Genomic DNA, 12,624 nt, shown 5'->3' with positions numbered 1-12,624 from the left:
CAAATTTAGACTTCTTTTCCTTTCATGGAGTTGTCTAAAAGAGGATTATGCCAGAGTACATCTGAGTAGCACCTTGTTCTCACCAGAGGTGACGGACTCTGCTCAGAAGGGCCCCAATGTAACAAGCCATGTGCTGCCTCTTGCTAAACTCTCAAATGCTCACATAATAGGTTTACATTACATTAACCTCATTAAAAGGTCTACGTGATTTTTTGTTGTTGTTTTGACCCACAGATTCCTGTGCTACATCTGGACCTAATGCTTTTAGGTTTGTACCTGCACCAAAAGAGTACTTGGCTTTAGATTAAGAGAAATAAAAGTGACAATGGAATCCTCTAGGTTATAATAAACATTTCTGCTTGGCAAATATCAGGAAGAAATTCAATGTGGGTTTCAGTGCATGTCTGTGTTCAGAAAAAAAGGTTGTTTGTCGCTTTTAAAAGAAGTATCTCCCGTTAGCTGCTCTCTGGGAAACGTGTAAGATAACAGAAAGAATGAAGCGAGAGGTAGAAGTGAAAATAAAACTTCAAAAACATCAAGATGACGATCCGGGCCTGTGGACACACTAGGTGTGACCTCTCATTACCGCAGCGGGCCAGACTCCACACCTATGGAGGGGACAGTCATGCCTTTCATGTCCACTATTGCCCCTGGGTGGCTGGGTAATGTGAGCCCTCAGAGGAGGTCAGGCTGCCTGGCCTGGCATTGTCTCAGGTCAATGGGGATGAGGAAACCTGAGTAAGGTGAATATTGAAGAGGGGCGCAGGTGGCCACCACAGGTGAACAAGCTTTTCTTCTGAGATTAGTTCTAACCTTTGTATGAACGAAGGAGGAAAAGCCTTTGATTTGAAGCCCCTGGACAGTTAAGAAGTTTTTCAGACATAATCTAGAATAAAATTGTATGTCTTAGTGGCCAGTGCTGCAAGTTTCTCTCAAAGACAATGTTGTTTTATTCACAGGAAGGCCAACCGTGCCTGATACTATTTGTATAAACTCTTGTTTTGTCAAGCTAGGGCACTCTGTCACACAGCACATCTAAACATATTGTCCCAGTTGAGTTCTTCTATTCTGTACTACAACTCTTTGTATGTAATAATTCTGTACATTTCTGCACTGTTTCAACTAAATCAGTTGTCATGGTTATGTAATTCAAATGTTCTACCCACATGTTCATATAGTTTGTCTATCTAGATGCAGATCTCACCTCAAAACACCCCAGAAATGTTTATGCAGTTTATATGCTATACTTGCTAGACTACACATCTCTGGGCTGAACCGATGCAAAGCAGTCTAGAGGAGCGGACCCACCTATTCCGATGTTCCTGCTGCTTGTGTCATGCTTTTCATGAAGACGCCATCTTGAGGTACAAGTACACTGAAGCTGATTTAAAAAGACAAAGAGTGCGGTTCTCTTTGGGACTCTACACTGCCGCAACCCTCCCAACATGGCTTCCCTGGGATCCAACACTAGGCTCGGGGGGAAGAGAGACCCCAATCCCGCGAGCCACCAGAGAGAGAGAGGTGGGCGTGTCCTGCCCTGACCACACAGCAGGCTCAGCTCCGTAGCACCATCAGGGTCATTTAACCAGCTGTTGTCACTCAACATCCAACCATGCTGGTCAGTGCAATGCAATGCAGTGACAGATGCTGATGCTCACTGTTGAGAGGCCTGGGCTGATAGTCATTACCACTCCATCTGCTAAGTTCATTCATGGCGTCCATAATTGCGTACAGTATCTCCACGTCTCCAGAAGGAAGTGAGACCTCAGTGGAAATCCGAAAGGGGCTTTGAATTGTAATCGACATGAATCTAATTCACACAAATCCTTTTTGTGTGAGAAATCCTCAGTTAACCGCACGGTTCGCTTGGCACGTTATGCGCAAATGAAAGCTGATCTCAGGTTCCAGGGCACACGTGCAAGATCTGTTTACATCTAGGTTTTATAGCCTGGGCTTGTTGCGTGTCTGGTCACACGGTAACGGTCATGTGAGAGCCGGGCATGGAGAGATTCATCATTCTAACCTTCACGCGTCTGAATCTGAATCCAGCCTACAAAAGGAGCGGGAGAGCGAACCTGTCACCTGAGACAGATCCACCGTGAAGCTCCGAGTACCACAGTCTGAAACCATGGTGACGGCAGCACTCAGTTGTCTCTGTGAGGTGTTTTACAGGGAATTATGCGACACTAACAGTGGCTGTATAAAATTGCAATAGCATTCCCCAAACAGGTAGACGTCCAATCAATAAGCCACATCCTGTTTGTGACGTAAAAAAAAACTCAACACAGGCAGATCGCAAAGCCTTCTTGCGCTCTCACAGTGCAAACGCTGGCGCCATGAGTGACTTTACAAGGCAAAAGCCTCTGTGAAAGGTCCAGGGTCCGAGAGCGAGTTTGGGTGTGTGTCGGTGGCAGTGTGAAGCATGGTGGGAAATCTCCCCGGGTGAAAGGAGAGCTCCTGATTGGACTGCGACAGGGCCACGGCTCTTTGTGGAGGGGACGGGCGCAGTAAATCTGCTCCGCTGCTCTCTCCCTCACAAAGGACTGCCTCCATTTATGACTCTTGGGTGGGGAGGGGTGTGTGTGTGTGTGTGAGGGGGGGTGGGGAGGGGTGTGTGTGTGTGTGTGTGTGAGGGGGGGTGGGGAGGGGTGTGTGTGTGTGTGTGAGGGGGGGTGGGGGGGTGCTTTTAGATCAACAATGAGAGAAGGGGGACCTCACAGACCCCTCTACATTCTTTCACAGGCAGGTCCAGTCAATGACACAGGGAATTCTGGGGGGGGGGTCTTTGTTGTCTTGGCACACTGAAGCGTCGGGCTCCCATTGGAGCAGAGGGATGCTTTCACTTGATGTTTCGTAGGGTTGTCCTGGCACTGTGAGATTTGCTGTGGGTAAATCACGATTCGGTTAGGGTTAGAGTAATGTAAATCTAATCCCGTGTATTATTTCTGTGTGCAATTTTCTTACGTTTGTCTTTGTGTGTTTTTTTTTCAAATGAACCTAAAACAGAAAACAGAGACGCTAGTATCTAGTTAATCACAGATAATCCACTAAATGCTGACACTGTGTTCTGATCACACCTGAGGGACACTGTGGAAACACACACTCCGGCCCAAGCCTTCGTTTCCAGAACCTTAACCTAAATATCTGTTTGGTTCCAAGGTGTGTACTTCCTTTCTGCTGTTATTGTCTCCCGCAGCTTTGCCGCTGTAGCTATTGTTGTTAAAAATAGCTTCTCATCGGGGGTGAAGCCAGCTACAGCTAACGCTGAGGAAGTTCGTTCCATCACGAGTGCCCGCCTTGATGCCTGCAAACGAAACTTCAGAAATTTCCTGTACCCAGCAGAAGCGTCTTCTGTTGTTTTAAGACATGTCAAGCAAAACAAATGTTGCCAACTTGCCATGTTCAGAGAAGCGTGAAGTGAAATTCTCATGACCCTCATACTGCCTTTCCTCTCAAATGTATAGAAACAATTTGTGTTTATGTTTGGGTCTGTCATCCTCTAAAAACACTTCAACCGTGTTGAAACCATGAGATTGTATATTCATTGTGATAACTGTCTCTCAACAGGATTTGAAACAAACGTCCACATTAGCCAGTGTTTATGTTCGTTTAACCAAGAGTTGCGAGAGGCGAGTTGCCAAGGTGATGAATGCACCAACACTCCCAGCAGGACACCAGCTCAGGGACGACAGGAAGAAAGGATCCAACCCCTGTGAGGCTGCTGTAGGACTGCCGGTCACACGCACACCACCTACCAAACACTGATCCATCCCAAACATCTGTAGCTCACGGATTCGAGTAACTAATATGTCTACAGTTGTCTACACCTGGTATGTGCCTCTGTCTCTGTAGTTTACACAAACAGAGATATCAGATGTTAGTTGCTAGGAGGCACGTGGAGCTTCCTGTGTCTGCCTCATCACTGGGAATGAGGGCTGAGGGCAACATAGGGGCTTATCAAGCACAGCAGGTCACTATGTGGAGGATTACTGCCACAAAAGGTCTCAAGAGGAGATATATACTTGACTTTCTCCAGATAAACGAGAGAGAAGCAGGACATTTCCTCAGTCATGGTATGGTGTACTTCACCAGCAGCTTTTCTCTTCGCTTCAGTGGTGCTTGGTTGCAAAATCAGCAAACATTTCCCCTTAACTGTCAATATGAGGATCATTCAACTGCCAATATGAGGATCATTCAACTGTCAATATGAGGATCATTCAACTGTCAATATGAGGATCATTCAACTGTCAATATGAGGATCTTTCTGTGAGCTGTTATGAACGGTCTCCCCCTCCTCCTCTCACTGCCAACATCTGCATAAGGAAAGACATGGCATGGCAGCTTTTATACAGGACTCAGCAAGCGCAAGCAGATTTCAATGTTCCCCAAGGATACATCAAGCCCCAGATAAACTATGTCCCTCTTTGTTTTCACAGGCATGATACACAAGGTGTCTTTTTCAGATTCATTAGACCATGACCTAAAGCATGTTTAGTTTGAAAACAAGATGGGTGTTCCCAGCAATTTAGAAATGAAAGCTCAATCACATAATTCAACAAGTCTTTATAATCAAGTTTGATGTCTGGGACTAAAAATGAAAGGTTGTTGGCAAGTGGCCAGTTGAATTTTTTTTCCTTCCAAGCTCATTTTTGTTCGATCACTGACCAGGAATGTTGATCTTTTAACCCTCATACACTCATCAGTGTGAACTCCGTCCCAGATTTGAGGTTTGATTAGTCAGACCTCTCACCACTAGAAGCCCTTGTCAGCATTCAGACAACTACAGTTCCCATCCCCCACCATATCCTGGTTGCCATGACTGCCATGACTGTTCACAGGCTCTCTGTAGTTTTAGATGCCGGGAGATCCACTTGTTCCAGCAACTGCTTCTCATTCCCACTATCAGAAAGAAAGTTTGTAGGAACAGAAAGTGTTTGCTTGAAGGCCATTGAGGGGCATCCTGATAGCTACAGCCTTAACTCTATCTTTGTTGTTCCAGTGTGGACATTTGGCTCCGGGTCAAAGAAAGCATTACCCTAAAAATCCAAAGAAAGAGACTTAGATTCCCAACACTTCCAGTAGCTGTGACTTCAGGAGGTTGGAGTCGCCACTTAGTTATGTAAAGCTAATGTAACTAAGTTACATTAGCTTCAGCATGCTATGTGTAACCAAGTTGCCCACTGAGAGAGATGTGTTAGCTAAGTATTAGCATGAGTGACCATCTCCCTTGCAGCTCCTTCAGTTACTCAGAAGACTCGTTCTCGGTCTAAGGTGATTTCACAGCTTGCAGCACAGTTTTCCTCGACAGCTCGTGTACAGTTTTACAGAACGTCCAAACAAAAAAGACATAACACAAAATGAATAACCTTAATCAAATCAATCATAACACAACAGCCCAACAAATACAAACCACAACTATCAATATACCTTTACTTTGCTTTTGAATGATTATAACAAGTCGATATCAATTGGTTTGACTTTTGTAATTACACATTTGCATCCATTATTCTGTTTTGAAGAAACCTGGTTGTAGTACTTGAAACAGTTTTGTTTAGAGCTCCGGGTGGCAGAGCAGGTGGAGATAGGACAGGAATGTTGCTGTTGTACCACTGTGGCTGGGAGGACGTGGGTGTGGACGAGGAGGACGAGAAAAACATGTTCATTCTTCCTCTCCTCCGGTAAAAATAACGGGAGTGTGTCATTGCCATTACAGTGCTTTGTTTGTACATTTGAGTTTGAACAGATTGTGTGCTGTGTGTTTCTGTGTCAAGCAAATAACAGAGAGAGAGAGAGAGAGAGAGAGAGAGAGAGAGAGAGAGAGAGAGAGAGAGAGAGAGAGAGAGACATAGGAGGGGGGGAGGGGGCAGAAAAGAGGGGGTCAGAGAGAGACAGAGTGAGAGGAAAGGGTCTCCTTATCTCGAGAGGACAGGGGATAACATCTCGCAGTCACCTGGTCTAGTCTTTATTGTGTCTTCATGACTACACAAAAGATAATAAAATAGTCACAACATCAATTAAAAGACACCATAAACACAATCATTTACAAACCTATATTTGTATGTTTACGCAAAAATAATACGTAAAATACTTGAAAGCACATCTTCTAATAAAACCATTACAACATGCCTCCGTTTTTGAGAGTACAGAAAATTGCATCAACTTTGCCAATAGTCGTTAGTCACAGGAAGCTTTGGTTAATAATAGATTACCTTTTCCACAAACATTAAATAATTGATCATGCATCAAAAGGTAGACAGAGTAGTTCCTCTATTCAATTGGCTAATCTGGAACAGCAGTTCAGTATCTAAACTAAACAGCATCCAATCAAGACGGGTACCAGTCCTTAAATGCTGAAACTTTTAGTTAGTACCTCCTTCTGGTAGCTGAAGGTACACTTACATAAAGACTGTTCTTCCTTGCAGTTGTCAACATTTATCGAATCCTATATAAAACAATATCATTCGATGGCTTAAACGTTGTGGGGAAACATAATCTTGTTCAGAGTGAATGAACAGGAAATCCACCCAAGTAAACCATCTCACAGTGTCTCTCTATCCTAACTAGCGAGTGTAGCTGAACGACACAGAAATACTAAGAGATACCTGATCACAAACACATGCTAAGAAGACTGAACGGACAGAATCTGTGAGGGACATGAGGAGGAACAGAGGTAGGTTTTGGACACAGGTCTGGTACGAGATACCAGAGTCTGCCTCCTGCCTCCTGCCTCCTGCCTCCTGCCTCCTGCCTCCTGCCTCCTTCTTCCTGCCTCCTGCCTCCTGCCTCCTGCCTCCTGCCTCCTGCCTCTTGCCTCCTGCCACCTGCCTCCTGCCTCCTGCCTCCAGCCTCCAGCCTCCTGCCTCCTGCATCTTGCCTCCTTCCTCCTTCCTCCTGCCTCTTGCCTCCTTCCTCCTGCCTCCTGCCTCCTGCCTCCTGCCTCCTGCCTCCTGCCTCCTGCTTCCTGCCTCCTGCCTCCTGGCATCACTGTGAGACGACAGGGAGCAGCCCTCTGGCAGCAGCAGCTCCTGCAGAGCGCTGACGAGAAAACACTCAGGAAGAGGGCGGAGGTGAGAGATGGTTGGAGGAAAGGGGGGAGAGAGAGGGAGAGAGAAATATAGAAGGAGAGACAGAGGCGGGGTGAGGGAGAGAGAGAGGGAAGGAGAGAGTCAGACAGATATACGGAGAGAAAGCGCGAGCGAGAGGGAAATCAGTCAACAAAACGTCACCATGGCAACCCATCTTTAGAGAGAACAGGCCTATCGACGTGTAATGAACTCTGAGCTCTGAGAGTTTGTTTATATTGACCGGTTGCAGCAGGGAAATACAAAAACAGAAATCTGACGAAGTCAACTTGAGGTGAACGTGGAGTGAATCTCAATGTGTGACGGAGCCTCGAAAACCTTAACATTGAGCTCTCTAACTGTCCTGAGAAGAGAGTCAGTCCGAAGCACTGTTCTCATTTTACTTGGAGAACAGAACATAATCTGGGCTCCTGCGTGTGTGTTAGTATTGGTTGTATATGCAGGCTTGGTCCAGTGCTCTGACAGGGCCTGGACGGGAGTAAGACCACACTGAGACACTCTGCCACCACAGTGCGAAATCCCTCCATCCCAGCATGTGAAGAAGTGATGACTCATGCATTCCTGAAGGTTATCTGCTCTCCCAAATTGCCGTTGACAGTGTGTGGGCTATCCAAGCCAAGTGTTTGCATTCTGTGCCATCTTAGCAGGCAGACTTTAAAATGAAACAGGTGTGCATTCAAGTGGATCTGGTTCTCGGCTTTGGGAAAAGACAACTCTTCGAGGACCAAAACCCTTTGTCCACATCCACAGCAAGGAACAGTCTAGAACTTTGTCACACCTTGATCACTGACTCACACACCTGTTGTGAAACTGGCCATTTGCTGATAAGCTATAACCTTTCCAAAGCTCAAACTCTCTTAGGAAATTGTCTGTGAACTATCAAGTGGTACTTAACTGCTACCAACTTGGTTGAAGGGTCCTTTGGAGAGCCTTGTCCTGTCTGCAGAAGGCCTGGTGGTGGGGTTAGCCGGCTGAGCGCGGAGAGAAGGCCTGGTGGTGGGGTTAGCCGGCTGAGCGCGGAGAGAAGGCCTGGTGGTGGGGTTAGCCAGCTGAGCGCGGAGAGAAGGCCTGGTGGTGGGGTTAGCCGGCTGAGCGCGGAGAGAAGGCCTGGTGGTGGGGTTAGCCGGCTGAGTGCGGAGAGAAGGCCTGGTGGTGGGGTTAGCCGGCTGAGCGCGGAGAGAAGGCCTGGTGGTGGGGTTAGCCGGCTGAGCGCGGAGAGACGTGGAGATCTCTAATGAGCTGGGACAGCCGGGGTCAGCTGATGCTCTCTGGGGAAGGACGGCCTGTGTCTCTGAGAACAATGGCCAGATAGATCTCCTCCTAATGTGTGGAAATAAACTGACCATGTCCTCCACAACAGATGGCCAGTCCGGGAGAAACCCTGTGGTTGATCTCTGTACAGTACGACATGGTTGATTTATCGCTAAAGGGAGGGAGGTGAAAGAAGGAGATAGAGAGAGAAGGGAGGGGGGAGTGGGGGGGGGCAGAAGGTCCTGCTGGCAGAATGTGATTACACTGACCCCTGTGGGTCATTTATATAAATGATGTTGAAGGACGATGCCCAACACCGGCAGGTCACTTATCAACACGTGACCATGCTGCCCCCTCGAGGTAGCATGAACAGGTGGTTCAGTGAAGGATGCCGCTAAATGCCAACCATGCAGTTAACGCGCACTGTTCTTGTAACAATAGAATACATTTACCTTTTAAAGTGCCTAACACTAACAATAATTTACGTATTTTGCTGTCTTTAATTCGTAGCCTACATAGCCTATACGTCGACATCCATCATTTCAACTGAAAGTAGATTCGTTAGGCTTCCAATTATGTATTATTTTACGTATTTCATCGCACTTCGCCCTTCTTGGATGTGTGTCTGCAATAAACATTTACAAATGTAGGACATAATATCTGTTGAAGCCTGTATCTGTAATTCCATTGAAAACCAATAACTTTTCTGACTGCCACCACACGAGGACGCTAGTGCCATTGACTGTTCATTAGGGACCTCAAGTATAACTTAATAATAGGACTTTAAGGCTCACTGAGGTCTCTAACTTTAGGGCGTCAGGTATTAAACCATGCATAAATCGATCATTTTACTGTCCGTTTTAAGTTGCCACGGTCGTTTCGGCTATATAATCCCTATATTTCAAATGTATTTGTTTATAAATTGTAATGTCGTCACGTTTAGTGTGTGAGTTAATGAGTGGTGTGTGTTTTTTTCGAACGTGATTAGTGTAAACTAAATATAGCAATTGCATCAAGCCCATTATTTTGGGTCGTCTTGTCACATTTCATATTAAGTAATCAATGAGAGCAGATATTGCACTTATCTGGGTCAGCCTAAAAACGAATAGTGGTCTCAGTCTGTGCGCACATGACGCATCGACCAACTCTCAAATTGGTGGCCAGATAATGGTGAAATTAGAGAATTACCAGTACCTCACAAAATATTTGGACACAGGAGTTCTTAAATTAAATCAGATACATTTTTTTGTCTAAAGTCTCTAATTTAATGCACATCCGCATCCACATAAAGGCGTTACGGGACTCTCAGAGTCTGTGGGGAGTTGTCAGACATGCAGTCATTGGCTGCCTCAAGTATACCAGCTCTGCCTCCCACGTGACGCTGGATAAATGCCCGCCCGCTTGCATCGAAGGTAGCAGACAATCACAGATCACTGTGAGGGGGACACACCTTTGACGTTTTTGGGTGCGATTTATGAGGATGCCATTTTATTTACAATACTGCTTATTTGACGACATTTGATAGTTTTTTGTTTTGCCGCTATACAAATTGCAACACTTAAAGCAACGGAGACGATTTTACGCAACAGTGCTGAAACAATGACTGGAGTTTTCGACAGCCTAAATACAGATATGCATTCGAACCAGATTACCTCGAACAATTACCACAGCTTGCACAAATCGCAGGAGTCTCCAACTCTACCAGTATCTACGGCTACGGACAGCAGCTACTACAACAGCCAACAGCCTGGCCACTGCGCAGGGTCTCCATATGGTCAACTTGGTTCTTACCAGTACCACGGCAACGCCATGACCAGCGTATACAACACCAAATCATACGACCTCGGTTTTAACTCCTCGTATGGTACCTACGGTTCTTACGTCTCGAGTTCTTCACCGACTCCAACTGATGCAGGTAAATTCAATTTCCTATATGTCGAGCCTAGCCGATACAATTTGGTCCAAGAGTAACCTGAATGTATTTTTCACGTTTCCACTGATTTTCCCTAACTCTTGTGTTTTTCTCAGAGAAAGAAGAAAGCGAACCTGAAATCCGAATGGTTAACGGAAAGCCAAAGAAGGTCAGAAAACCCAGAACTATTTATTCAAGTTTCCAACTGGCGGCCCTTCAGCGGAGATTCCAGAAGACACAGTACTTGGCTTTACCAGAGCGAGCCGAACTGGCAGCATCAATGGGCCTAACCCAAACGCAGGTCAGTGGTCGATATACGTAATTATCTTATATGGAGTCTACTATTAGTCCTCACTTTGTTTCCCCACAGTAATGTCTGATAGCATTGTATGTAGAAGGCATTTTAATGTGGTGTCCACCTTGCCAAAAATGTGGATCTTATTTAGCCTACGGGAAGTACTGGATCACTAACTGTAATATGCTATTTCCTCAGGTGAAGATTTGGTTCCAAAACCGCCGCTCCAAATTTAAGAAGTTGTGGAAAAGTGGAGAAATTCCTCCAGACCAACATGTGGCCTCCAGTGAGTCTCCCCCCTGCAATTCCCCTCCCGCCATTGCCTGGGACTTTCCACAGAATCAAAGAATGAATACTGTAAACTCCAGCTTACCTCAGAGCAACAGTCCTCCTAATACGACTGCGCCCTCTTTCTTGGCAAACTACTCTTGGTACTCAGCAACAAACTCTGCGACGCATCTTCAACCAGGCCCGCTTGTTCATCACCATCACAACGCCGTGAGCGCAGGAACAATATTCTAAAATCTTCTAAAACATCTGACTTGAACTTGGAGAATACTGGTGAAATAAAGAGCGCCAATACATGCGAACTTTGGACACAAATTCACACCAACCAGGAATTTCACGACGGCAAACGCTAGACATATTTTTACAGTTATTTTTGTATTTATTTATTTTGTTTCGATTGATAAGGTTTACGAACCACTAATAACCCAAAGCAATCACAGAAAGTTAACCTACCTTTACGCGGACGTCACTTTTGCATAATCCCTGCATTGAAAGTAATTTGCAGGAATATCTGTCACAAATGTAGCACACTTTTTAACTGTATCGTGCCTTTTGAAAATAACCTCAGTTTTGTTGTACAAGGAAAATGTTTTAAATGTACTCATTCCTAATATCCATGTCGCTGTTTGATTTGTTGTAAGGTAAGTGTCTGGATCCATCTTGTATAGGCTACATCATCTCGTTTTATATGCCGCATTGACATACATTCCTCTTTGATATTGGAGACAAATTCATTCTTAACTCTTAAGCTACTGATTGTCCCACCTTCTAATTAACTTGTATTTCAGTTTGATCGTATTTTGTCTTATTTATGTTTAAGGTTAGTAGTGTTTTGATTTATATTATGAGACGTTATTTAAATAAAAATGTTTTTTGTGCACTTGCATGGTATTTACGCTCATTTCAACGATTAACCTCAAACCCTTACTGAACATACAGAAGCTGGTCAACATCAATAATGGCCTTAACATAGAGCCTAATTTATTTATTTGTATTATTGATTTACCTGACAGATTAACACTGATGTGCACAGAGGAATATGCTTATTTTATAACCTGCAAAGACAAAAACATGTTTTAGCTCTCTCCCCGCCCCTTTGTAGACCCCTGGCGCCAGCATGGCACTTAACCTTTCATAATACATATGGCATGTAACTCTCGTAAATAGTCATATACCAATATTGTATACATTCATGTTTTGGAAAGCCCTAAACGTGTAGCCTTTAAGTCGAATTGAAAAACAATATTGGAGAATGTATCTGATGCATTTCTTTCAACAATGATATTTCATGACGCCTTGAACCATCTCGATTCCTTGGAGTTTGGTCCAAGGAACCTGATACAGACAAGATGATTAACCGAGCCGAGAAAGTGCCTGGAGGCCCAGAGAGAAGTGGAGTATTTGTAGGCACGCAACACGCCTTGGCATGCGAAGTGAAGATGGGGGCGTATGACTGAGCTCGAGCCCTCAGACTCTCTGGAGTCAGAGCGCCGCTCTCCAGACATTTTATGAACTCAGCCCAACCAAAAAACTAGACCCGAGACCGCCCGAAGCTAAACAACATGGAAACAGTTCTCACATCTTGTTCACTCACAAAACAAGACCTTCTCATCAGTGCGCGCTACACCGGATTACAATGTGCAGTATTAAAACATTTGGCGTTGCTAGCATAGTCAAATATCACACGTTCTTCTAGACGAAGCGTATGTTAAAGTGTTAAAGCAATTTTACAATGGTTTACATTTTGAAACATTTGCAATACGTTTTAATTATTTAATAACGCATGTGTACAAATT

The 12,624-nt window shown here is 44.9% G+C and overlaps 1 protein-coding gene across 1 annotated transcript; it reads left to right on the top strand.

Annotated features, from left to right (window-relative positions):
• The first annotated feature begins 9,743 nt into the window (after positions 1 to 9,743).
• On the top strand, positions 9,744 to 11,708 carry dlx2a (distal-less homeobox 2a). Its single transcript, XM_062457924.1, has 3 exons — positions 9,744 to 10,248; positions 10,362 to 10,546; positions 10,739 to 11,708. The coding sequence occupies exons 1-3, from the start codon at positions 9,933 to 9,935 to the stop codon at positions 11,060 to 11,062; spliced, it is 825 nt and encodes a 274-aa protein (XP_062313908.1). The 5' UTR covers positions 9,744 to 9,932; the 3' UTR covers positions 11,063 to 11,708.
• The last annotated feature ends 916 nt before the right edge of the window (positions 11,709 to 12,624 follow it).

The sequence above is a fragment of the Osmerus eperlanus genome, chromosome 3 (genome assembly GCF_963692335.1).
Source record: "Osmerus eperlanus chromosome 3, fOsmEpe2.1, whole genome shotgun sequence".
Taxonomy (NCBI): Eukaryota; Metazoa; Chordata; class Actinopteri; order Osmeriformes; family Osmeridae; genus Osmerus; species Osmerus eperlanus.
The sequence above is the reverse complement of the archived record's forward strand: the minus strand, read 5'-3'. Positions and strand labels throughout refer to the sequence as shown.

Coding starts and splice junctions, on each gene's coding strand:
- dlx2a (XM_062457924.1), top strand. CDS start 9,933: ATGACTGGAGTTTTCGACAGCCTAAATACAGATATGCATTCGAACCAG. Junction 10,249..10,361: donor ACCGACTCCAACTGATGCAG/GTAAATTCAATT, acceptor TGTTTTTCTCAG/AGAAAGAAGAAAGCGAACCT. Junction 10,547..10,738: donor TGGGCCTAACCCAAACGCAG/GTCAGTGGTCGA, acceptor CTATTTCCTCAG/GTGAAGATTTGGTTCCAAAA.